This window comes from Triticum aestivum, chromosome 6A (genome assembly GCF_018294505.1).
Source record: "Triticum aestivum cultivar Chinese Spring chromosome 6A, IWGSC CS RefSeq v2.1, whole genome shotgun sequence".
Classification (NCBI taxonomy): Eukaryota; Viridiplantae; Streptophyta; class Magnoliopsida; order Poales; family Poaceae; genus Triticum; species Triticum aestivum.
In genome coordinates, this window is record NC_057809.1 from 29,646,724 (window position 1) to 29,668,986 (window position 22,263).

General features: G+C 46.2%; 3 protein-coding genes across 8 annotated transcripts; 2 read left to right on the forward strand and 1 right to left on the reverse strand.

Annotated features, from left to right (window-relative positions):
* Positions 1-834: 834 nt before the first annotated feature.
* On the forward strand, positions 835-9,471 carry LOC123131806 (putative disease resistance protein RGA3). Of its 5 annotated transcripts, none has more exons than XM_044551485.1 (7): positions 835-1,041; positions 2,091-2,189; positions 2,301-3,454; positions 3,661-5,812; positions 7,499-8,494; positions 8,591-8,821; positions 9,110-9,470. In XM_044551485.1, the coding sequence occupies exons 3-6, from the start codon at positions 2,414-2,416 to the stop codon at positions 8,722-8,724; spliced, it is 4,323 nt and encodes a 1,440-aa protein (XP_044407420.1). In that variant the 5' UTR covers positions 835-1,041; positions 2,091-2,189; positions 2,301-2,413; the 3' UTR covers positions 8,725-8,821; positions 9,110-9,470. The 5 variants fall into 5 exon arrangements, with proteins under 5 accessions (XP_044407420.1, XP_044407422.1, XP_044407424.1 ...); XM_044551487.1 differs by having other exon boundaries at positions 2,401-3,454; XM_044551489.1 differs by lacking the exon at positions 835-1,041 and having other exon boundaries at positions 1,049-2,189; positions 8,609-8,821; positions 9,110-9,471.
* Positions 9,472-10,270: 799 nt separating this feature from the next.
* Positions 10,271-14,382, forward strand: LOC123131807 (putative pentatricopeptide repeat-containing protein At3g25970). Of its 2 annotated transcripts, XR_006464329.1 has the most exons (4): positions 10,271-12,580; positions 12,705-12,843; positions 13,731-13,801; positions 14,171-14,382. XR_006464329.1 is itself a non-coding variant. In XM_044551490.1 (1 exon), exon 1 carries the CDS (start codon positions 10,486-10,488, stop codon positions 12,598-12,600), a length of 2,115 nt encoding a protein of 704 aa, XP_044407425.1. In that variant the 5' UTR covers positions 10,271-10,485; the 3' UTR covers positions 12,601-12,605. The 2 variants fall into 2 exon arrangements, 1 of the variants encoding a protein (XP_044407425.1); XM_044551490.1 differs by lacking the exons at positions 12,705-12,843; positions 13,731-13,801; positions 14,171-14,382 and having other exon boundaries at positions 10,271-12,605.
* Positions 14,383-15,127: 745 nt separating this feature from the next.
* On the reverse strand, positions 15,128-19,236 carry LOC123131808 (probable serine/threonine-protein kinase PIX13). Its single transcript, XM_044551491.1, has 6 exons — positions 18,843-19,236; positions 17,756-18,135; positions 16,981-17,116; positions 16,656-16,792; positions 16,361-16,484; positions 15,128-15,818 (listed from the first exon to the last, which is right to left on the reverse strand). Exons 1-6 carry the CDS (start codon positions 18,907-18,909, stop codon positions 15,352-15,354), a joined length of 1,311 nt encoding a protein of 436 aa, XP_044407426.1. The 5' UTR covers positions 18,910-19,236; the 3' UTR covers positions 15,128-15,351.
* Positions 19,237-22,263: the final 3,027 nt, after the last annotated feature.

Sequence of the window (22,263 nt, forward strand, 5' to 3'; positions counted from 1 at the left end):
AAACCTTTTCGTATACACAAGAAAAATAATTCCTATACATGTTTAAAAAATTTCAAGTACATGATTAACATTTGTATACACGCTAAAAAAGTTCAATACATGAGAAATATTGTTTTCGTACATATTTATAGTTTTTGTAAATAATTTTCGTATACATGAGAAACATTTTTTATACACTTTCAACATTTTTAAAATGCTTGATTAACAATTTTTTAAATACATGATCAACTCTTTTCATACAAATTGTATATTTTTTGGCATACATTTTTTGTATACATGAGAAAAAAATTAATACACATTTGACATTTCTTAAATGCATGACTAATATTTTTTAAGTGTTTTTTGGTATTATACTAGTGAATTCGTACGTGCAATGCATGTTGATATTGAGGTAGAAAATTAAATGCATTTAAATATTAGCCAGAAAATCAATTGAATGTTAATAGTATTAGGTAGGATATCAATTATGCGTAATTACATGGATATTCTATATTTGACATGTTATAAATTGCAAACATGTTTATCGCTCACCATGAAAGCGATATAAGTCGTTGGATCTATAATATTTGATGGCTGTTTTGTTGGATCTAGCCCTTTGGGGCTTTTTATATGTGTATAGATATGAAACAAAAGAAGAAAAGGCTGCAGGCCTGCGTTCCCGCTGGGCCGGCCCGTTCTAGTCGCTGCTTGAGGCGAGCCTGCACTGTGTCTCGCTCGTCGCGGCCTGCCTCTTTGTTGGAGCAGTGGAAATGGGCCTCGTTGGGTTTGGGCCATCATGGCTGTGGCTGGGCTTGGCCTTTTCGGGCCCGACGACCGGGGAAAGGTCGCTGGCGGCGCCGTCGGAGCGACTCTGGTTGGATGGATGGTTGTGCGCAGGCGCCGCCATGCCGCCGCGACAGGAGATTCGCTGCTGTGCAGCGCGATGGGGAACTGGGGTGCTCCGCCGTGAGGTGGTGGGCGCCGGTGGAGCTGCCCGACGAACAGGTGGCAGGGGCAGCGCGGCCGTCTTCTCCGTCGTCCACCGGCGCCGCCCCGGTCAGTGTACGTCCTGGATCCACCACATCCTTACCCAGGCCCCATTCCCATTCAGTTCCTTCCATTCACTCTTTGATCCCTAATTTTGCTAGTAGTAATTTTGGAATCTGCACATTTTTTTTGTTTGGTACAGTGCGTCCGTATTTGCTGTGCTTGGTGAGAGCGTCAGTCTAATTCAGTTCCAGCATCATACTGTATTTACAAGTACCCAAGTTCACTGGCAGTACACATCTCTGAATTACTTGTAAGCAACACAAATCATTGTTAGGCCCAGTAACAGAACTCATTTTGATTCCACCAAGGATGACACTGACAGTGCCTGATTGACGATCTTACATAAATTGACTCAGGGATCTTCAGTCTTCAATTTCTACAGCCCTGATAATATTGCCTCATTCACTACACTACGCAGTTCATATATATCGGGTGCCAGTAGTATATCGCACAAGGCAGGGCATCGAAACCTAACCTAGGTTATGCCGGCCAATGGTCGACCTTGTAAGAAGTCTTAGGAAACTGCCAGGCCTCAAGATATCCATAGAAGATGGCGACATTTAGTGCTAGTTAACCCATCAGAAAGGCCTTTATTATAGTATAAGGTAGTACATTGTGCAGCAAGTTAGGCTACTGTGAAACTATGATATTGAAGCACAAACTGTCTTTTGGTTCTGGCTAGCTTCCAAACAAACAGCCAATTTTTCAGCTGCACAGCACTTGCTTCCGGAAAATACCAGGATGTTCCTGGGTCCTGGTTTATGCCTTTCCTTCCCTGCACAACCTTTAATAAGAGACGGATATATCTAGGTACAGCTAATTGTGTTGGTGTTTCTTAACATCAGACGCGGCATCAATTGTATCGTACCATTCATCGGCTAGCTTAGCTGCCAGCTAACAGGCTGGTCTGCTGAATAATCCAAGGCTCAACGCGTGCGGATGGATCCGTTGATCACGATGTGGAAGTTATGTTTAATTCCATACAAGTTGCATTTAATCCAGTAACATGACAGGGTTAGAGAACTAATTATATATTTTCCCTTTGGCTTATATATATATAGACACAGTGCCTCGTCCTTGTTAGCCCTTCACCAGTACTGGTGTACTACGAGTTGCTCCAGAGGAGTTAGAGCAGGACCCAACATCCATCCACCTTGAAGGTAATTTTGCATCTCTCTCTTTATGTTCAGATGATTTTGCTTGCATCTGTCCATCTAGGTAGCTTGCCCATGCTTATGAATTATAACTCGTTCCTCATCTGCCTATGTTAGGATTCTAGTGCTGCCTTTTTTCAATAATTTTGGCTGGCAATCATCAGCTGCAACGAGTGGCAGGGAAGATATGATATGTGGTTCAAATTTGTTACAGCAGAAACGTAGAAAACATGGCGATGGTCCTAGATGCTTTTGCGTCCTATGTGCTAAACATGCTAACGGAGATGGCGAGGGAAGAGGTGCACATGCTGCTTGGATTCAGACGGGAGATCGACAAGATGGACATTAAACTTAGGGACCTCAAAAACTTCCTCGCCGATGCTGACAAGAGAAACATCACCGACAAGAGTGTGCAAGAGTGGGTGGGCGAGCTCAAGCGTGCCATGTATGAAGTTGCTGATATACTTGACCTCTGCCAGCTCAAGGCCATGGAGCGCCGTCCGTCCACTTTAGATATGTGGTGCTTCAACCCCTTGCTCTTTTGCATGCGGAATCCCTCCCATGCCCACGACATCGGCACCCGCATCAAGGCGCTCAACAAGAGGCTCGACACCATCAAGGAGCAAAGCACTGCTTTCAGCTTCATCAATCTTAGTGCCTACGAGGATCGTAGCAGCAAGGTGCAAACATCTAATTCTGGTAATACCAGCCGTGAGACCTCAGGAGGGTTTGATCGGTTGGGTGTAGTTGGGGAGAAGATCGAAGAGGACACCAGAAAGCTGGTTGAGATCATGCTGACTGAAAAGGAGGGAAATACCAACATCATGGTGGTCGCTATTGTTGGCGTAGGCGGGATCGGTAAGACCACCCTTGCCCAGAAGGTCTTCAGTGATGAAACCGTTAAGGACGAGTTTGACAAGACGATATGGTTGAGCATCAACCAGAACATTGATAAGGTTGAGTTGCTCAGGACAATCATCACGCTCGCAGGGGGCATACACGGAGGTGAAAAGGCGTTGGCTGTGCTTCAGCCAATCCTTAGTACTGCCTTGACAGGGAAAAAGCTATTGCTGGTGCTAGATGATGTGTGGAGCCACGGAGCATGGGGTGATATCCTTGAAATACCATTGGCTAATGTTGTCGCCCAAGGTAGTCGAGTCCTTGTCACTACTAGAGATGAAAGAGTTGCCCGAGGGATGAAAGCTGTGCTTCCTTACCACCACATCGACAAATTAGGGGAGGAGGATGCCTGGTTATTGCTCAAAAAACAGGTATATAACTGAACTCCATTCATCAGTAGTAATTGCTAGTTCCTTAACTTGGAGTAGAAATATAATAATTGAACACACACTTTTGTTATTCTTTGAGATTACAAGATGAACCCATAACAATTTGACACTAGCCTCTGAGTAACTGCAGTTTATTTAAAACAAATGCAAACTTCTCCTTATTGACTGTCAGTTAAAACTGCTTGCAGATAGTCTCAAGTGAAATAAATGAACATGAAGTTGATACGCTCAAAGATATTGGGCTGAAAATTATAGCGAAATGTGATGGTTTGCCTCTTGCTGTTAAAGTAATGGGAGGACTCTTGTGTCAAAAGGACAATAAGCGCCGTGACTGGGAGATGGTTCTGGATGATTCCATATGGTCAGTATCTGGAATGCCTGAAGTGCTAAACCATGCAGTACATTTAAGCTATGAAGATTTACCTTCTTGCATCAAGCAATGCTTTCTATGCTACTCCCTTCTCCCCAAAACTGCATTGTTTGGAAGAGATGACATAATTGGCATGTGGATTAGTGAAGGATTTCTTCATGGACCCTCAGACGACTTAGAAGAATTAGGGAGCAAGTACTATAAGGAGCTGATACTGAGGAACCTTATAGAGCCAAATGCACAGTACCTTGATCAATGTGTCTGCAACATGCATGATGTTGTGCGCTCATTTGCTCAATTTGTGGCTAGAGATGAGGCATTGACAGCTCTCAGTGGAGAAACTAATATTGATAGTAAACTTAGTGCACATAAATTTCTTCGATTATCTCTTGAAAGCAAAGCATCAGAATCAGATGGGCTAGACTGGAGTTCTTTAGAAGCACAAAAGACATTGAGAACACTAATATCAGTTGGCCATATAAATATGAAGTCTAGTGATTCATTGGTTCATTTTCCATGTCTACGGACACTACATATTGATTCTGCACATGATGTTAGATTGGTAGAATCTTTGCATGAATTCAAGCACCTGCGGTACTTGTCCTTACAGAACTCTGATATATCTTGTCTGCCAGATAGCATTGGTAAGATGAAATTTTTGCAGTACATTAACCTTAGAGGATGCCAGCAATTTGTGGAACTTCCACATAGCATTGTAAAGTTATGGAAGCTAAGGTATCTTAACTTCAATAAAACAAGTATAAGTGGCATACCTAGGGGGTTCTGTGATCTGAAAAATTTGAGGATAATACATGGGTTTCCAGCTCGGATAGATGGTGAGTGGTGCAGTGTGGAAGAGTTGGGCCCTCTTTATCGGCTCAAGCATGTTGGAATACAGGGGTTAGAGAATTTAACTACTTCCTCGTCTGCAGCAAAGGCAAAGCTTGGTGAGAAGGTGCATCTTACCAACCTAGACTTAACATGCAGTAGTATATTGGGTGACAATGGGCTGATTAGAGAGGAAGATATGGTCTCTGAGGAAGAGCAACAACGAATAGAGAAGGTGTTTGATGAGCTCTGCCCTCCGCCCAGGTTAGAATATCTTGCCATTGAAGGATATTTTGGCCGATGGCTCCCAAGGTGGATGATGTCATCATCAGCTGTGCCCCTAAAGAGCTTGAGAACTTTGATGATTGACGACCTGGCTTGCTGCACACAGCTTCCTGATGGCTTATGTCAGCTCCCTTATTTGGAGTTCATTCAGATCAACCGTGCTCCAGCCATCAAGCGTGTTGGACCAGATTTCCTGCAATCCTACCATCAGCACAGCCCTCGTCCTTCCCAGGTGGTTATCGCATTTCCGAGATTGCATGTGATGAATTTAGCGGGAATGGTGGAATGGGAAGAGTGGGAGTGGGAGGAGCAAGTGCAAGCCTTTCCTGTCTTACAGAATCTTGCGCTAATTAGCTGTAAATTGCGGCGTCTTCCTCCGGGCCTTGCCTACCAGGCAAGAGCTTTGAATGTATTGTCCATACAACAAGTCCAGGGTCTCAGCTCTCTAGAGAACTTTGGATCTCTGGTCGAGCTGGAAGTGGCTGGAGGCCTTGACCTAGAGAGGATCACTAATCTCCCCAGACTAAAGAAGCTTACCATCAAGAACTGCTCAAAGGTGAAGTTGCTAGAAGGTGTTCCTGCACTCCAGACTCTCGTGCTCGTGGATTTAGACATGGAGACAATCCCAGAATACATGAGAGGTATAAATGCAAGGCATTTGGAGCTCTACTGCAGCCTAGCACTGCTCGCTTCCATAGCCGCCGGGCAATCTGGTCCTTTGTGGGACAAGTTCAGCCATGTTGAGCATGTCAAGGCATATGCACAGGAAGGAGATACTCCAAGAAAATGGTTTGTCCTGTACACAGCTAATCCCTACAACTTGGAGACAAATGTCAGCCGCTCTTTCATGTCCAGAGGTATTACAGAAACTTAGCATTGCTCGTTCATCTTAATTTGTCTATTTATTCTTGTTGTTTTTACCTGTTTGTTTTCTACCTTACGTCAGTATGTTGGAGTTTTATTGGACAACAAACACTTGTTAGTAATGTCAACATAGATGTATTGCTAGCTTTTTCTCTAAGAAAATAGATGAATGGCTTTTCTTTTGTTTGTAGTGGTTATTTGTTGACCAATGCTACTTCCTGACTTGGCGAATTGTAAAAAAACCACCACATTAGAAGTTCAGTGCCGGAATTGCCACCACATTCCTTGGGCGCCCCAAAACTCCACCACTTTCCTTGCTAATTTTCTCAATAAACACTTATCACGTATTTAGGTCATTTTAATGACATTACTGACATGTTGGGCCCATCTATAAGCTCTGACATGCATAAACGGTCCATAGTGTTTGTTGACTGTTACATTAGACATGGGGTCCATCAGTCATCAATTAAACTGACAGAAGGGTCCCTGAAAAATTGCACAATGCATCCTAAAAACAAAATAGATTACAATTGGGCCCCTAAAATTGAACGTGTCACCACCGGCCCGAGGATGGGAGCAGCAGCAGTACGACGACGGCCCCGGCGCTGTGGAGATGGCCGACACGCAGAACAGCAAGGAGGCAGAGGTGGCGGACAACTCCCTAGTGGCGGCCGTCTTCCCCAAATGCGGTGGCCTTCTCGCACCACTGCTGCCTCGACCTCGTCCTGGCGCCGTGGTGGAGGTGGCCGCTCCGGCGGCTCCCAGTTCCACGGCGTCCACCCTTCTCTAGCTACATCTGCCCGAGGCGGAGGTAGGTGAATTCCAATCCCGCCCGCCACGGCCATGGCCGCTCCAACATCACCTGGACCCAGCGCGCGTCAAGCCGGACAACGGAGAAGGCGACCTCATGACATGAGCAGGGAACCGACTCTCCACGCGCCATATAGGAGGAGGGTGGAGCTCATCGGGGCAGGGGAGGCGCGTTGCGGGAGCCTCTGGATCCGGTGTGGTGCCCCGCAGGACGGGAAGCGGGGCAGTGGATCTCGCCGGCGCTGAGAAGGACAACAAGAGGGAGAAGGTTGAGGGGTCGATGCGACGCCCCTCTAGCCATGGCCATTGTATGGGTAGGGAGGGGAGCAGGCGAGCAGGGGAAGATGAGGGGAGCGCAATGTCGGCGGCGAGGTCGTCGGGGCTTGGCCGGCGTGGTTGTGTGCGCAGGAGGCGGCGGCTGCTTGGCCACAGTACGGGAGGGAGGGGATGGGTTGGGTGGGATGGAACCCTGACAGGTGGGCAATCGTTTGACTTAACAGTTAATGCCGTCTGTGTTGATCATTTAGTGCCACGTGGATCTGACCAATGGGCCCGACATGTCAGAAATCAGATTAATTCTGCTTAAATCGGTCATAAGTGTTTATTGAGAAAATTAGCGGAAAATGGAGCGACGCCCAAGGAATGTGGTGGCAATTCCAGAACTGAACTTCAAATGTGGTGGTTTTTTGCAATTCACTCTGATTTGGCTGGAGTCCCTCATTTGCTAAGTTTCTTTTGTTCTCATTTGTCCCCTACTTCCCCTGCTCAGATGTCATTTCTGGATCCCAAAATTTCAACTCCTCACATTTTAGCTCTTGCTTTGCAAGAAATGGATTTTATAATCACTTTTCGGCTTTCTTCTTATGCAGGAACCTTATCTTCTTTTGAGGACACACAAAGATTTGAATCAATCTTCAGAATGACAAGAAAAACCTTTAGCTACATCTGCAGCTTGGTGTGTGTGCCGTCATTGGAAGATATGAACAGGTATACCTTTGTCGACGGGAGGGTACTCTGCCTGGAAGATCGAGTGGCCATTGCTCTAAGAATGTTGTACTCTAGCGAGCCACCGGAGACTTTAGGATCCTCTGTTGATGTGAACAAGTCAATCATCTTGTCGGTAACTGAGAGGTTTATTGATGCTGTGTTCAAGCGAGCAAGGCACCACTTGTGCTGGCCAGACTCCAGTAAAATGGATAAGATCAAATCCATGTTTGGCAAGATCTACAATATGCATAACTGTTGCGGTGTTATATGTACAACTCACATCCCATTTGGACCAAACTGCGACCATGAGAAAAATGGCAGCATTCAAATGCAAGTCGTCGTTGATACAGAGACAAGGTTCATGAACATTTGGTTGGAAGTGGCAGATAGCGTGACTAAGTTGAGCATTTTGCATGACTCTGAAATCTTTGAGGGGTGTGAGAAGCGTGATTGGTTGAATGGCAGCAAGCTGAAGGCAGCATTAGATGGGTCAGAAGTCAGGGAATACATAATTGGTGATGCAGGATACCCTCTTCTCTCATGGCTAATCACACCTTACCAGGAAGACCTCTCAGACTCCAAGGTAGAGTTCAATAGGAGACACTCTGCAGCCACAACCTGCGCGCCAAAGGCGCTGGCGTGGTTCCAAGATACATGGAAGTACCTGCAGGGAGATGCGTGGTGGCCGGTCAATCCGGAAACTATGTCTAAGATTATCTGTGCCTTCTGCATGTTGCATAACATAGTCATAGATATGGAGGAGGATGCAGCAGTGCAGAACATTGAGAATGTTCGCCGGTTGAAAAATGAAGATGCCGTCAGGGTAAGGGATATGCTGTTACAACACTTCTTGATTGGAAGGTCATCTGAATCAGGAGGTGAATTAACACATCTTAATTTGTTCGTTTTGTCGTTCTGTCTACTAATTTTCCATATTTATCTCCTCCTGTTGTTTCCCTCCTTCATCTCATTAGTTGGCTCAGTAGATACAGAGGAGGACGAAGAATTAGCTGCATCATTATCCAGAAGCTCATCATTATCCCAGACTCCTAGTGGCTCAGGAGATGAAGACAAGGAACAAGAAGCACAGAGAAGAACAGATTGCTAAGCAAGTGGTCATTATCTAAAAGAAATTCTCTAGCATGCTGTGATTCGAGTCATGTATTCTCTCGATCCAGCAATATCGCAAAACTCCCTTCTTATAGGTATGTGAGAATCTTTAACTAAACTCCCCTGGCTTTATATCAATTACATAACCCCAGAAGAAAGGTAACTGATTCAACTGTTAGCTGTGTGCTAAGCAAAACATCAGTAGCTATTAACTGAGAGTCTTGTGTATTTCCCTCTCTGCTGACAAGTGCCTTAATTGATGGTATATTGAATAAGATCTGTGATCTGGATAATAAAATTAGCAGCTATACTAAGAATAATTGATATGTTAAACCCTATTGCATGGTCGTATATCTGAATAATCAAAACCTTGGTCTGATCAGGTAGAAGTGAAGCACTTCATCCTGCTGGTTGGAGCTTTTGAATGCACGATGCAAAATCAAAGGTGCAATGGAGCCAGAGACTGCTCTGAGAGTGCTAATGAATTGAAGTTCAACGTTTGTTTTAAAAATAATTGGTCACCTATCTATTTGGCAAAGATGTTGTGCTCAATGTAAATCTCAAAATACATATTAGGCCCTATATATATGGATATAGGGAGTACCGATGATGGTGAATCTCTTCTGCTTGTTCCTCGACTAGAGAATATACATTCTCTTTAGCTCCTATAACCTAGCCTTTGTAGGATTGCTTTAGATAGGAAGAATCGGCATGAGTCAGCCTTGCTATCATTTGTTGAATCAGCTTCAGTATCTTTTCTGAAACTGCCATTATCATCACTGATCTATTCTCCTTGAAACATTTTGCTTCTACATCAGTCTGCACATAAAATTCCAATCAATGAAAGGCCGGGACAGACGACCAATAAATAAATCTCTTGCTCTCTGCATTTTTGGGGGGTAACACACTGCATGCCTATATATATGTTAAGAAAATTAATGTTGGTGTGTCAACCATTTATAGTCTGGTTTCTATGACTTTTCTTGGATCATTTGGTTTTTCCTTTTTGGTTTTTGTACTTTTTTCTGGTTTTTCTTCTGTTTCTTCCATCTTTTGATTTCACTTTTCCGTTTTCTTCTTTCCTTTTCATCTTTATAAACATATCTTTATACATAAACATGTTCAAATAAGTGGTGAATATTTTATAATACATGACATCTTTTTACAACACGATGAACATTTTCAATTTTTGACAGACATTTTATTAATAAAGGATGATTTTTTTAAATAAACTTGTTCTAACGATATTTTTCAAGAAAATGTTTTCGAATTTTCCTAGTTTTTTAATAAAATTTCTGAAAAAAAAACTAAGGTTATTCGGTCGAGCTTGGGGGTATTTGCCCACCTCCTTCCAGCCCAGGCCCAGATCGGCTGGAGAAAGGCGTAACCTTTTGTCTCAAAAAAAAAAAGCGTAACCCCGTCCCCGGCAATGTCTCTGCTCTCTTCCACGCCGCCGGCGTCCCTCGCTCCTCCGTCCGCTTCTATCCTCCCTCCCGCCCACTTCCTCCGCCCGCTCCTATCCTCGGTGCGGCGCTCTCATGGAAGAAAGAGAGCCGCGCGGTGTCGTGCCCTGTCGCCTGACGACGGAGGCGGCACCGTGAGCTGCGTGCGGCGGGGCGTCCACGGAGGCGGCGAGTTTGGCCCCTCGGTCTGCACACAGCGGCGACGTGGGGGTGGCGAGCTGGCCCCTTCAAACCATCCAAGTGCCAAGTAAGTTGGGTTTCGAGGTCAAATTCCCCATCCAAAAAACGCAAGAAAAATGCCCGCGCGCCAACTCCGCCGCCGCCACCACCTCACCATCGCCGCCGCTGCCGCCGCTAAATCCCACGCCACGCTGCTCAAGTCCGGCGTCACCTCCCCGACGCCCTGGAACCAGCTCCTCACCGCCTACTCGCTCTCCCCGCTCGGCCTCGCCGCCGCGCGCCAGGTGTTCGACCAAATCCCCCACCCGGACGCCGCCTCCTGGAACTCCCTCCTCACCGCTTATGTCTCCGCCGGGGCGCACCCCGCCGCGTGCAGCCTCCTCCAGGCCATGCACGCCCGGGGGCTCGCCGCAAACACCTTCGCCCTCGGCCCTGCTCTCCACTCCGCTGCTGCCATGGGCTGCCCTGCTCTCGGCACCCAGCTGCACTCGCTCATCGTCAAAGCTAGCCTGGCCGACAATGTCTTCGCTGCGACCGCATTGCTTCACATGTATGCTAAGTGTGGCCGCACGAGCGATGCCCGTCGGGTGTTCGATGGAATGCCGGAGCGGAACACTGTTTCTTGGAACGCCCTCGTTGCTGGTTATGTGGAGTCTGGGAAGGTTGCTCCAGCAGTTTGGCTGTTTGTTGAGATGGAGAGGGAGGGGTTGCTTCCTGATGAGGCAACATTCGCGGCGTTGCTCACAGCGGTCGATGACTCCAGTCATTTCTTGATGCATCAGCTGCATGGGAAGATTGTCAAATATGGATCGGCATTGGGTTTGATAGTGTCGAATGCAGCAATCACTGCCTACTCACAATGTGGGGCCCTGGCAAATTCTAGAAGGATCTTTGATGAAATTGGGAACAGAAGGGATTTGATCTCATGGAACGCAATGCTTGGAGCTTACGCTTCCCATGGGATGGAGCATGAGGCGATGGGATTCTTTGCTAACATGATGCGAGCGGGTGGAGTGCAGCCTGACATGTATAGTTTCACAAGTATCATAAGTGCGTGCGCAGAGCATCGTGATCACGGAGGGACAGTAATTCATGGTTTGGTGATCAAGAAGGGCTTTGAAGGAGTCACACCTGTTTGCAATGCTCTAATTGCCATGTACACTCGATTTAGTGAGAACTGCATGATGGAAGATGCATATAAGTGCTTTGATTCCTTGCTGCTCAAGGACACCGTCTCCTGGAATTCTATGTTAACTGGGTATTCGCAGCACGGCTTGAGCGCTGATGCCTTGAGATTCTTCAGATGTATGCAGTCAGAAATTATTAGAACTGACGAGTATGCATTCTCTGCTGCCCTGCGTTCATGCTCAGACCTTGCTTTACTTCGGCTAGGTAGACAAATACACGGTTTAGTCATCCATTCTGGTTTTGCTTCCAACAATTTTGTTTCCAGCTCGCTGATCTTCATGTATTCTAAGAGCGGCATTCTGGATGATGCAATGAAGTCTTTTGAGGAGGCAGATAAGACTAGCTCTGTGCCCTGGAACTCTATGATGTTTGGTTATGCGCAGCATGGACAGGCGCAGGCCGTGCGCAACCTTTTCAATGAGATGCTGGAGCTTAAGGTTCCTTTGGATCATATTACATTTGTTGGCCTGATTACTGCATGCAGTCATGCTGGTCTTGTAGACGAAGGTTCAGAAATCCTCAATACCATGGAAACTAGGTATGGAATTCCTCTTCGGATGGAGCATTATGCATGTGGCATTGATCTTTATGGGAGGGCTGGGCAGCTTGACAAAGCAAAAGAGCTTATTGACTCTATGCCATTTGAACCAGATGCCATGGTGTGGATGACCCTATTAGGTGCTTGCAGAATCCATGGGAATATGGAACTAGCGAGTGATGTGGCCAGCCATCTGTTGGAGGCAGAACCTAGACAGCACTCCACCTATGTTCTCCTCTCCAGCATGTATTCTGGTCTTGGGATGTGGAGTGATAGAGCAATAGTGCAGAGGGAAATGAAGAATAAAGGATTAAGCAAAGTCCCTGGTTGGAGCTGGATCGAGGTGAAGAATGAGGTGCACTCTTTCAATGCACAGGATGGGTCGCACCCAAAGATGGAGGAAATATATGAGATGTTGAGTTTGTTGGTTCAAAATTTTCCCATGCAGCTGCTGCGTCAAGAAACAAGTGGAGCCATCGACTTCTGTGAGCAACTCGCCTCTTAATATTTTTATCATTATCATTTTACATTTATTTGCCGCAATTCTGCTCTTCGAGTTTATAACCGCCGTCAGTTTATTCACACACATGATATTTTGGTTGGCCACAGAACTATCAAATTATGGGCATTAACCAGCCAGCCCCTGTTGGAGATGATTGAGCACACTTCTCTTGTATATTCTGTGGATGCACATTCATCTGCTCTGATTGCTAGTGGCAGTGAAGACCGCTGTGTCAATATATGGAAGGTCATCTGTTTTGTGTGCTTTGGAAAATTCATGTTAAAATTCAGTTATAATTTTTCATTGGATATGATTTGTTTATACTTATATCTTCTCTATTGAACAACTATTGAAACCCCGACCTTTCCATTGGTAATACTATCCATTCTACAAATGGATTTTTCTAAATAAATGTCAAATTGTAGCGAAGTCAATGTCTCCCTGCCTATGCTCCAGTCTATTCCAAACAAAAAAATAGTTCTAGTCTGTGATTGTACTTCCCCTAAAGCGGGGACTTCCTTTATAAGCAAATGATCCTACAGATCTTTGATCTTAAACATATTGAGTAGTTGCAAACTGGAAAGATCACTATGCATGATACAAACCATGACAAGAAGTAAGAATGACCTGCTGATTGTATTCTAACATTTGGATTCCTGCTTCTCCATTGACAAGTTCATGACCATGAGCAGCTTCATTGGCTTTTCTCGGGAAGTGGGATGCTAATCAGTAAATGTTCCAGTTTATTATTTATGTCAAAGTTTGAGCTAGAATGTGCTTAATGCTCCAATGTAACTGCTTGGAGTGGAGAGAAGATATCATGTGTCTTTCTCTTGCACTGATATCTGACTATCCGCTACAAAGTAAATAGGATGCAGTTGATGCTTTCCTGCAAAAGCAAAACCTGCCAACATAGAAGCCAGTGCATCTTCTGATAATCTGATGGAATCGTGAGGATACGGACAACCAGCCATAATAGGGATTAGCAGTGATGAGGAACTTGTGGCTTATACACAGATCTTATTTCTCAGTACACACTTAGCATGTTGGTTTCTGTTGCTTCCTGATTTCTGTAAAGTTCTGACATCTTCTGCTTAAAGTGACCATTAAACAAGTACTCCCATGATGTGCAGACAAGAATAGCAGAGGGAGAGAGACAATGCTAGCTGGAAGATCATTATGTAAACAAGAAACTTCATTCTAGGTATTACTGCTACCATGATGTGCTCCCAATCTTGTTTTTATCAATTGAAAACTTATTATTCCCTCCATCCGCCAATATCACACTTCTTATTGGTTTGTTCTTTTGATTTGCCGCATTAATGTAAGTGAGAATCTTTAGCCGATTAGCTTGATTGGGTATATATATTAATTACATCAGTTTGAAAGAATGGTAATGTGCCAAGCAAAAAATTGCATGTTAACTAAGACTGTATCTTCCCTCTCTGTACTGTATTTTGACCATAAGAGTCAGCAGCTGTACTGTGCATGGTAATGGAAAAAAAAATCTTGATATGCTAAACCATGGCACATGATCGTTTATCTGATACGACTAAAATCTTGATTTGATCAGGTGGAAGGGAAGCCTCCCTCCTGCTGTTTGGAGCTTTTGAATGCAATTTTGCTGCCGCGCCATGAAATGAAGTTCAATATTTTGACAGTTTTGGCAAAGAAAAGTTTATGTACTCTGTATTTAGCTGAGCTTGTGTACGCTGCATGCAGAGTATCTGTGACTGAAGAATTTGCAAACATGAATACATAATGGCAGGGAGTCCTCTGTGTCTATGACAGGTGTTTGGGGCAGTAATCTTTATTCAATACAAGGATGAATCCCACAATGCAAAAAAAAAAAAAACAGAAATATGAATCACAAGTGGTATTCTTTCATGTAAAATAAACAAGAATAAACCAGCTCAAACTTCAGGCTAGTGAGGGCCATTTAACATTGTTGACTATTATAAATCAATTGATAATGGCGAAATGACTGATATCTGAAGTCAATTCTTCCAACGATACTCCAGCAGTAGAAAAACATAGTATTCATTTTCCTTTCTTTTGGTTGGTTGGTTGGAGACAAGAGAATCTAGGCTTGTTGATTTGCTTTGACTTGTGAAATCAACATTGCCGGCCCACTTTTAATAGGGTTCACAACTGGTTGGCACAATCACATCATTCACACTGATAATTCGTACGCAACTTCAGCTACTGCAACTTGGAACAAGTCGTCACCAAAACAGAGGTCAGTCAACTGAAGACTACCAGCAATGCCATGCCAATTCAGACAATATCATCATGTCATGTCGTCGACGAACAGATTCTGCACACTGGATTCATTTGGCCAATTCTCCATACTGAATTTATATTATACCCATCACAGATTCACAAACAAATGAAAATGCCGAGTCATCCCCAGAATGTACTGACAACCATACAATTAACCTCGCAAAGCTCAGCTCCAAAAGAAAAAGAAAAACCATGGTATCTACTGTACTGTCCAACAAAGTGCCAAACAATCATAGTGGCGCAGCCGTGCAGGAACACCAAAGAATTATTGCCTCTGCCATTTCTAGGTGTTCACAATATACAATTACATGATATCTCTGATTTTCTTTCTTGCTGTATTTTACACTCACCGTGATCCGACACAAGCTCAACACCAACATCAGACAAAAAATAATTTAATTAGGCCATGTATGTACAGGAAGAGAAAGAATGTCATCAGCAGCAGCAGATCATCCGCCAGCAGGTTGGGGATCACCGTGCCTTCGTGGCGTGCCCGTTGGTGGGCCTCGAGCCACGGCGCCCATCACCGTTGCCGCGTGGAGATGACCGCTGGTGCACTGCAGCAGAGCGGCCGTGGGCACGGTCCCTGGATGACGTCCCGCTCCCTCCTCTTGTCTCCCTTGTCCGGCTCTTCAGTGCCTCGATCTGCTCGAGCGTCTCGAGGACCTCCTTCATCGACGGCCTCATCCTGGGCTCACCGGCAAGGCAGTTCAGCGTCAGCTGCGCCGCCTGGTGGGACTGTTTGGAGTTGTACTGGCCCTCGAACTGAGGGTCCATAAGGCGGGCGAGCTTTCTCCGGTCAGCCAAGTAGGGCTTCGCCCAGTCAACGAGGCTCTGTTGTCCATTGGGACGGTTGGGGTCCAACGCTCGCTTGCCGGACAGCATCTCCAGCATCACAACTCCGAAACCGTAAACGTCGCTCTTGACATACAAATGGCCTGGATATGGTTCAGAGCATGCGGTGAGAACAGCAATCAACAGATAAGAAAGCAACCACAGATAGCAACTTGTAAATTCCAAAATTGTATGGATAACTGGATGAATGGAGCTACCAACAACTTGAGAAGGTATTATAGTCAGATATATAAATTCAGAATCTCATATGGGATGCAAACTGGAAATAGCAGAGGAATGCTCACTTGACATAAAAGGTATTGTTAGAAGATGGAGTAATTTAATTTGTTAAACTGTCCTTGATAGGAGCAATTGTCATGGCCCATGAATGATTGACAAATCTTAATTTGTTAAACTGTCCTTGACAGGAGCAATTGTCATGGCCCATGAATGATTGACAAATCTAGTTGATGTAGAACTCTAAATATGGAAAGATCCAAAATGAGACTTCATTGGCTATATGGGGATACTAAACCTATCTGTCATATGTTTATGTTTCAGTCTGTACCATGACTTGTGCATCGACTGCAGGCAGCATTATCTGTTCATATATGTGTGATAAATAAACTGGCATAAGGACACATACCGGTGGCTACGTATTCCGGAGCCGCATATCCATAGGTGCCCATAACCCTAGTCGTGATATGAGAGTTGCTACCCGTTGGTCCAAGCTTAGCAAGCCCAAAGTCGGAGAGCTTCGCATTATAACTCTGCCAAAAAAAAAGCAGTCAGCATTTGACCTTGATATGTAGACATCAGAAAAAAGGTACATTGCCTAGTACTCCCTCCGTAAACTAATATAAGAGCGTTTAGAATACTAAAGTAGTGATCTAAATGCTCTTATATTAGTTTACAGAGGGAGTACTTGGTACAACACTTACTGCATCTAGAAGAATATTGGAAGCCTTGAAGTCCCTGTAGATAACTTGCTTCTCTGATGCATGCAAGAATGCAAGTCCTCGAGCTGCACCAATGGCTATCTTCAGCCTCAGTTCCCATGACAGCGGAGCACATCCTTCTACAGAAATGCAACAGGTTCCAATATCAGTATTTTGAATTCAACTGGTTGCTCAAGAACTGCAACCGCTTCCGATAATTGCAGAGAAGAAAGATTACAACGAGCACGAGCAAGGTCATGAACCTATTTTTAGGTAAAATGCCTAGAAGAAAGGACGAATTTCTTTTATTGGCAGTATAATAACTCACTTCTGAAAAGATGGTTTTCCAAGCTCCCTTTGGCCATGAACTCGTAGACAAGCAACAGTTCCTTGTCCTCCCAGCAGTAGCCCAACAGCTTGACAAGGTTTGGATGCGAGAGCCTTCCCAGAAAGTTTATCTCTGACTGCAAGTTGACAACCAGAAATGTTTATCAGATACAGCAGCTGCGGCAACCTTTGGAAACAATGATTCTGTTAGACTAAACTAGGAGCACCGAGTCACGTCCGCCGGCCTAATAGTAGCATTTTATATGTACCAGAGCTGACCAAACAAAAATAGAAGCGACTACATTGTGATAAACATGTGGGTTATTGGGTGTTCCTGGTCAGCAGTTGTGAACGGCTTATCATACCACCTTCAAACAAGATGGCTCTGGTTAGCATTAGTCAAATGGCACTGGCCAGACAGCGCAACTCCATTACGATATAATAGATCTAGCAGCCAAGACATCATGTAACGACCAAGAGAATCTTTAAAATTGTTGTGATTTGTTTAAACCTGACCACTAATGGTGTGTGCGCGTGTGCAGAAAGTGGACTGTAAACTCAGCTAAAACTACAAAAGTAAACTCGTAACAGTTGTCAGAAAGTGGACAGTAAACTCAGCTAAAACTACAAAAGTAAACTCATAGCAGTTGTTCCACATGTGCCGAAGCTGAATCGAAGTTCCCATCAAGAGCAAACAAGACAAAGTCAAACCGCCAAATTCCAATGCTCATCATACTCGATCGGTTTGTAATTCAGAGAGCTCAAGAAATATTTACCTGCCATTCCTCATACCCCTGCATGCTCTCTGAGTTGAGCTTCTTGACCGCGACGACCATGCCGGTGCCGCTCTTGGTGGGGTTCATCGTCTTCTCGTCCACCCACCCCTTGTAGACCCTCCCGAACCCTCCCTCCCCGAGCACGCTGTCGGGCCTGAAGTTCTTGGTGGCCGTCTTGAGCTCGAGGAAGGTGAAGGTGCGGAGGTTGGGCGCCTCCAGGATCTGGCCCTCGAGGAAACCCGCCGCGGCCTCGTCGAAGCCCCCGCTGGTGCCGCCGCTGCCCGTGGAGGCCATGAAGGTGCTGCTGCCTCCCGATGAGAGCTTCCCCGTGGTGCTGTTGCTGGTGGTGACGCTGCCGCTCGTCTTGTAGTTGGATGTTCCTGTTACACAATAAGCAACACGTTTTTAACAATACTGAATTTGATTGTTGGAGAAATTTTACAGAGAACATGGAGAAGTTCCCCTTCCGAGCAAACAGTTTGGATTGCATCAGTAACATAGGTTGCTTCAGTTTACCCTGTATGATTCATGAAGCGGGGAAATCTACTCTCTCTTTTACTGACAAAATACTCCACTCGTAAATTAAAATTTGGAAGACTAAAGCGTCAAGTGTAGTAATTGGAAAACTATGGTTGCATGATACTGATTCAGTCAATTCCAATCCCTGATCTCTGTCGACTACTCCTATGAAGAACAGGGGGAATCTGAGAAGAGAATAGGAAGAAATTAAGCAGGATGTGCTGATTCACTGCCACCAACCAACCCCTAAACAACTCGACAGACGACTGGCTGACTGACGGACAGAGATGAAAGAAGCAGCGCAATCTTGAGCTCCTCGGAGAACCAAGAATCAGAATCCGACTGGATCAAAACAGGGTCTTGGCCGAGGCAGCAGCCACGGTGCCTCTGCGCAGCAGACAACATAAATAAACAAGACGTCCGAGCAGGAACCAAGAAATCCCCCCCGCCGGGGGAGCTCGCGGGATCCGGGGATCGACAAGATCGTAAGAAGAGCAACGTCAGCAGAAAGAGGAGGAAAAGGGGGATCCCGAATCAGGTTCCTGGAGAGAAGCAGATCCGTCCTCACCTGGGCTGGACGGCCGGTAGTCCGCCGCCACATCGGCCTTCCCCGCGCCGCCGCAGATGTTCCCCATCTCACCGCGCCCCCTCCTCCCTCCCGCCGGAGCCAACCAGCAGGAACGACGCAAGAGGGTTGCTTGCGGAGGAGGAGACAAGGGGAACCGGGGAGGCGGAAGAGGAAGAAGACGAGGAGTATGGAATGGAGGGGAAGTCAAGGGGGGGCTGGCCGTGATAAGTAAGCGGAGACTGGAGCGCTTGCGAGGGGGGACGGACGGACGGACGAAGGAGAGGACGCTGCTGCAAACTGAAGCGAGAAAGTCTCCGGCTTTGTTTGTTCCTCCGTCTCCGTGTGGGCGTGGCCGGCCGGCCCCCGCCTCGCCTGCCCCGGGCCGCACTCCACCTCTCCCTTTCAGCTCAGGAAGAAACTCCGCGTGCCGCTTTCCTCCCATTTCTTCATAGTATATTGCCCGGAAAGGCCAAGTCTTCTTCCAGCTGCCCGCGGCCGCGTGTAAAAAATGGACACAAGATGCTGCGCAATGCCTCCGTTCTACTCCATCCGTCCCGTAATACGAGAGCATTTTTTCTATTTAAAACCGATGTGCAACCCTTGTAACCCTGGAATGGAAAGGGAATTTCCCTTTTCGACGATACCGATATCGGCGTGCGTAAGCGTGTTTTTTTGTGTGTGCGTGCGTGTGTGTCTGTGTGTGTAAGAGAGGGATATAGCGCTCCCATGGCATTGCTGGTGGGCAGCAAAAAGGGACTGAGGTTTCAACTTGTGAGGAATTGTTCATAAAACCCTATTCCAGACGAGGAATATGCAACTATAAAAATATACTTTCGTCGTCCCATAATGCAAGATGGTTTTTGGCACCAGTGTAACGTTAAAAAAACGAGTTTACATAAGACCAATGCTATAATAAAAGATATTGTACTACATCTAATATCGCAAAATTGTTTTTCACCTTGGTTTGTTGGGTGTGGCTGGAAATGGTCCGCAGATCGCACCACGCATCGAGCGAGCCCGTGGTTAATCAGTTAGTTTGACCAAGCAGAGCTATCCAGCTAGAGTTTCCTTTCAATTACTCCATTCTTTCAAAATTACTTGTTTCGAAAATGAATGTATTTAGAACTAAAATACGTCTAAATACATTCATTTCTGCGACAAGTAATTCCGAACGGAGGGAGTACCACACAAGTGATGGATGGTTAATTAGTTTGGCTGTCCTTTCGTGTCCTTTTCTCCATCTTGTTCCAAAAGCAGACGAGGAATATGAGACTTGACTGGTGCATGAGATCCTGGGAGGTTGACAATAGTGGCACCAGAGTTATCATTGATGGCCATAGCTAGAATGTGTCAAAGCATGCCCTCATGGAGTGTCAAACTTAGCCACTGTACTTTCAGCTGGTCTTTGATCTGGTTTAGTCCCATCTAAAACCATGTTTATACGTGTTAACCAGAGAGGGCCACGACTTTAATTCTCCCAGATGTGTTCACATGATTCCATCTATATGCTAGCATATGAACTTGTGCGCGCTTACATGAGGAACTAATTTTTTTAAAAGGAGGATGACTTCCAACCTCTGCATCGGGGCGATGCATGTAGCTGTTTTATTAATTATTCATCAAGATCTTATAAAGTAACACATCAATATGTCTGAAGCCACCATTTTGACGACTTCTCTCGCTACTCCTATCCACTTTGATAAAGGGGTGCAGATTGTCAGGGCCGCATACCTAGACTTCACACCAAATTAAGCACAACATCTAAAGCCGAAGGCTCCAACCAAGACAAATTGTCGGGTTTGGTCCACACACATGTCCAATGCACTCTCAGCGAGCACCACGTGCGCGCGTTGTAGAGGCCATCGTCACCATATTCCACCGATCCATCTTCGGAGCAAGTACTGATGCATCCACCTTGCCAGGACTGTCGTCGACGCCAACACGGCGCCAGACAACACCACCACCCTATGCATGTCCACCATCATGCATCCGTCGCAAACATGCAACTCCATGCCATCGAGACTCCACGTGGTCCATGCGTCACAGGTACTGCCGCTCCACCGCATAAGCCGTCCACTAGCCCCTCGAGCCTATGCACCCCTCCAAGAATGAAACCCCCAAAGGGGGGTGACACAAGAGCGTCGCCGTCATCCGATCAACTAATCTAGGGTTTCCCCTGAAGGTAGCAGATAGAGGTCTGGAGCTTCTCCATGGCATCCCTTGAACAAGGAAACGATACAAAAGAGTGCTGCCATCGCTGGCCTTGGCAACTAGCCGAGAGCAAGGTTTTTTTACCCCGATCTGCTCAACGAACCTCCATCTAGCATCGTGTCCCCAGGCTGCCATTGATCTGTGCCGCCAGGCAGCAAGCAGGCCGCACCTTGCAGATAAGATCTGACCGAAGGCTAGACCACACATGTCGCCGACCCATCCACCAGGCCCTCCATGCTGCCGTCGCCGATCCGAGGTCACATCGCCCGCTAATCCAGCAGCAACCGCTTAACGCAGCCAACGCCGTTGCCCGAGGCAGGGACGGCCATCGTGCCCCGCAGCCATCACCGCCTGAGGCAGGGCCGGCCGCCGCCGTCCAAGCAGGGCTGGCCGCTGCGCCGCCAAGGCCAGATCGGTTGCGCCTCCTCACACCGAGGGGCCCCGCACCACACCCATGACGCAAGAGAGAGGGAGACCCCCGGCACCGTTGTCGGCCCCCGAGCTTAGCCTGGCGGTGGCGAGAGAGGAAGGAAAGGAAGGAGTGCCCTCGGCGGCTAGAGTTTCAGCCCCGCCCGAGTCACCCGAGCGGGGGCGACGCAGGGGTCGGGTCGAGTGGAAACAATGTTAGGTCCCACAAGTTGTGCATCATGAGAAACTAATCTTGATTTAACTAATTATCAGCATCCTTGTTTGCTGGGAATCATCCCACAAGGATGGTTGTAACTTGAGAGCAAGTGTGTTCTAGAAAGGGAAAAATTGACTTGAGAGCAGCCTGGTTTTTTTAAACACATGAAGGGATACGAAGGTCTCAGAGCTGGCATTATAGTAATAACAGTTTTGCAACATTACATAGAGGACCCCAAAACAAAAGGAAATTACCAACAAGTCCTCCTGGTTTACATTAGGACCCCATTTGGAAAAACAAGGATGCAATCGTGTCTTGAACCCTCCGATGACCTCGTCGGAGATGCTATGGACACAGGGGCATCGTAGATTGCTAGCATATCCACCTGATGCCATGTTCGGTCCTAACCGCTCAAATCGCTTGCCGGAGACAATGCTTTGTGTGGATCCGTTCCTCCGGCGGTAAAGGTCGATGCAGAGGAAGAAGTTGATGAGGAAACATCAATGCCAGCAGCAAGTCCATGGACTCGTCGAACCTGAAAAGACCAGCGCTAAATCCGTCACCCTCTTCCTTCCTGCCACCATG

Bases quoted from the DNA above. Each gene is read 5' to 3' on its own strand.
- LOC123131806 (XM_044551485.1), top strand. From the start codon at position 2,414: ATGGCGATGGTCCTAGATGCTTTTGCGTCCTATGTGCTAAACATGCTA. The intron at 3,455-3,660 runs GTATATAACTGA...AACTGCTTGCAG, and splicing joins GGTTATTGCTCAAAAAACAG to ATAGTCTCAAGTGAAATAAA. The intron at 8,495-8,590 runs GTGAATTAACAC...TCATCTCATTAG, and splicing joins AAGGTCATCTGAATCAGGAG to TTGGCTCAGTAGATACAGAG.
- LOC123131807 (XM_044551490.1), top strand. From the start codon at position 10,486: ATGCCCGCGCGCCAACTCCGCCGCCGCCACCACCTCACCATCGCCGCC.
- LOC123131808 (XM_044551491.1), bottom strand. From the start codon at position 18,909: ATGGGGAACATCTGCGGCGGCGCGGGGAAGGCCGATGTGGCGGCGGAC. The intron at 16,793-16,980 runs GTGAGTTATTAT...GCATTTCTGTAG, and splicing joins GGAAAACCATCTTTTCAGAA to AAGGATGTGCTCCGCTGTCA. The intron at 16,485-16,655 runs GTAAGTGTTGTA...TTTTTTTGGCAG, and splicing joins CCAATATTCTTCTAGATGCA to AGTTATAATGCGAAGCTCTC.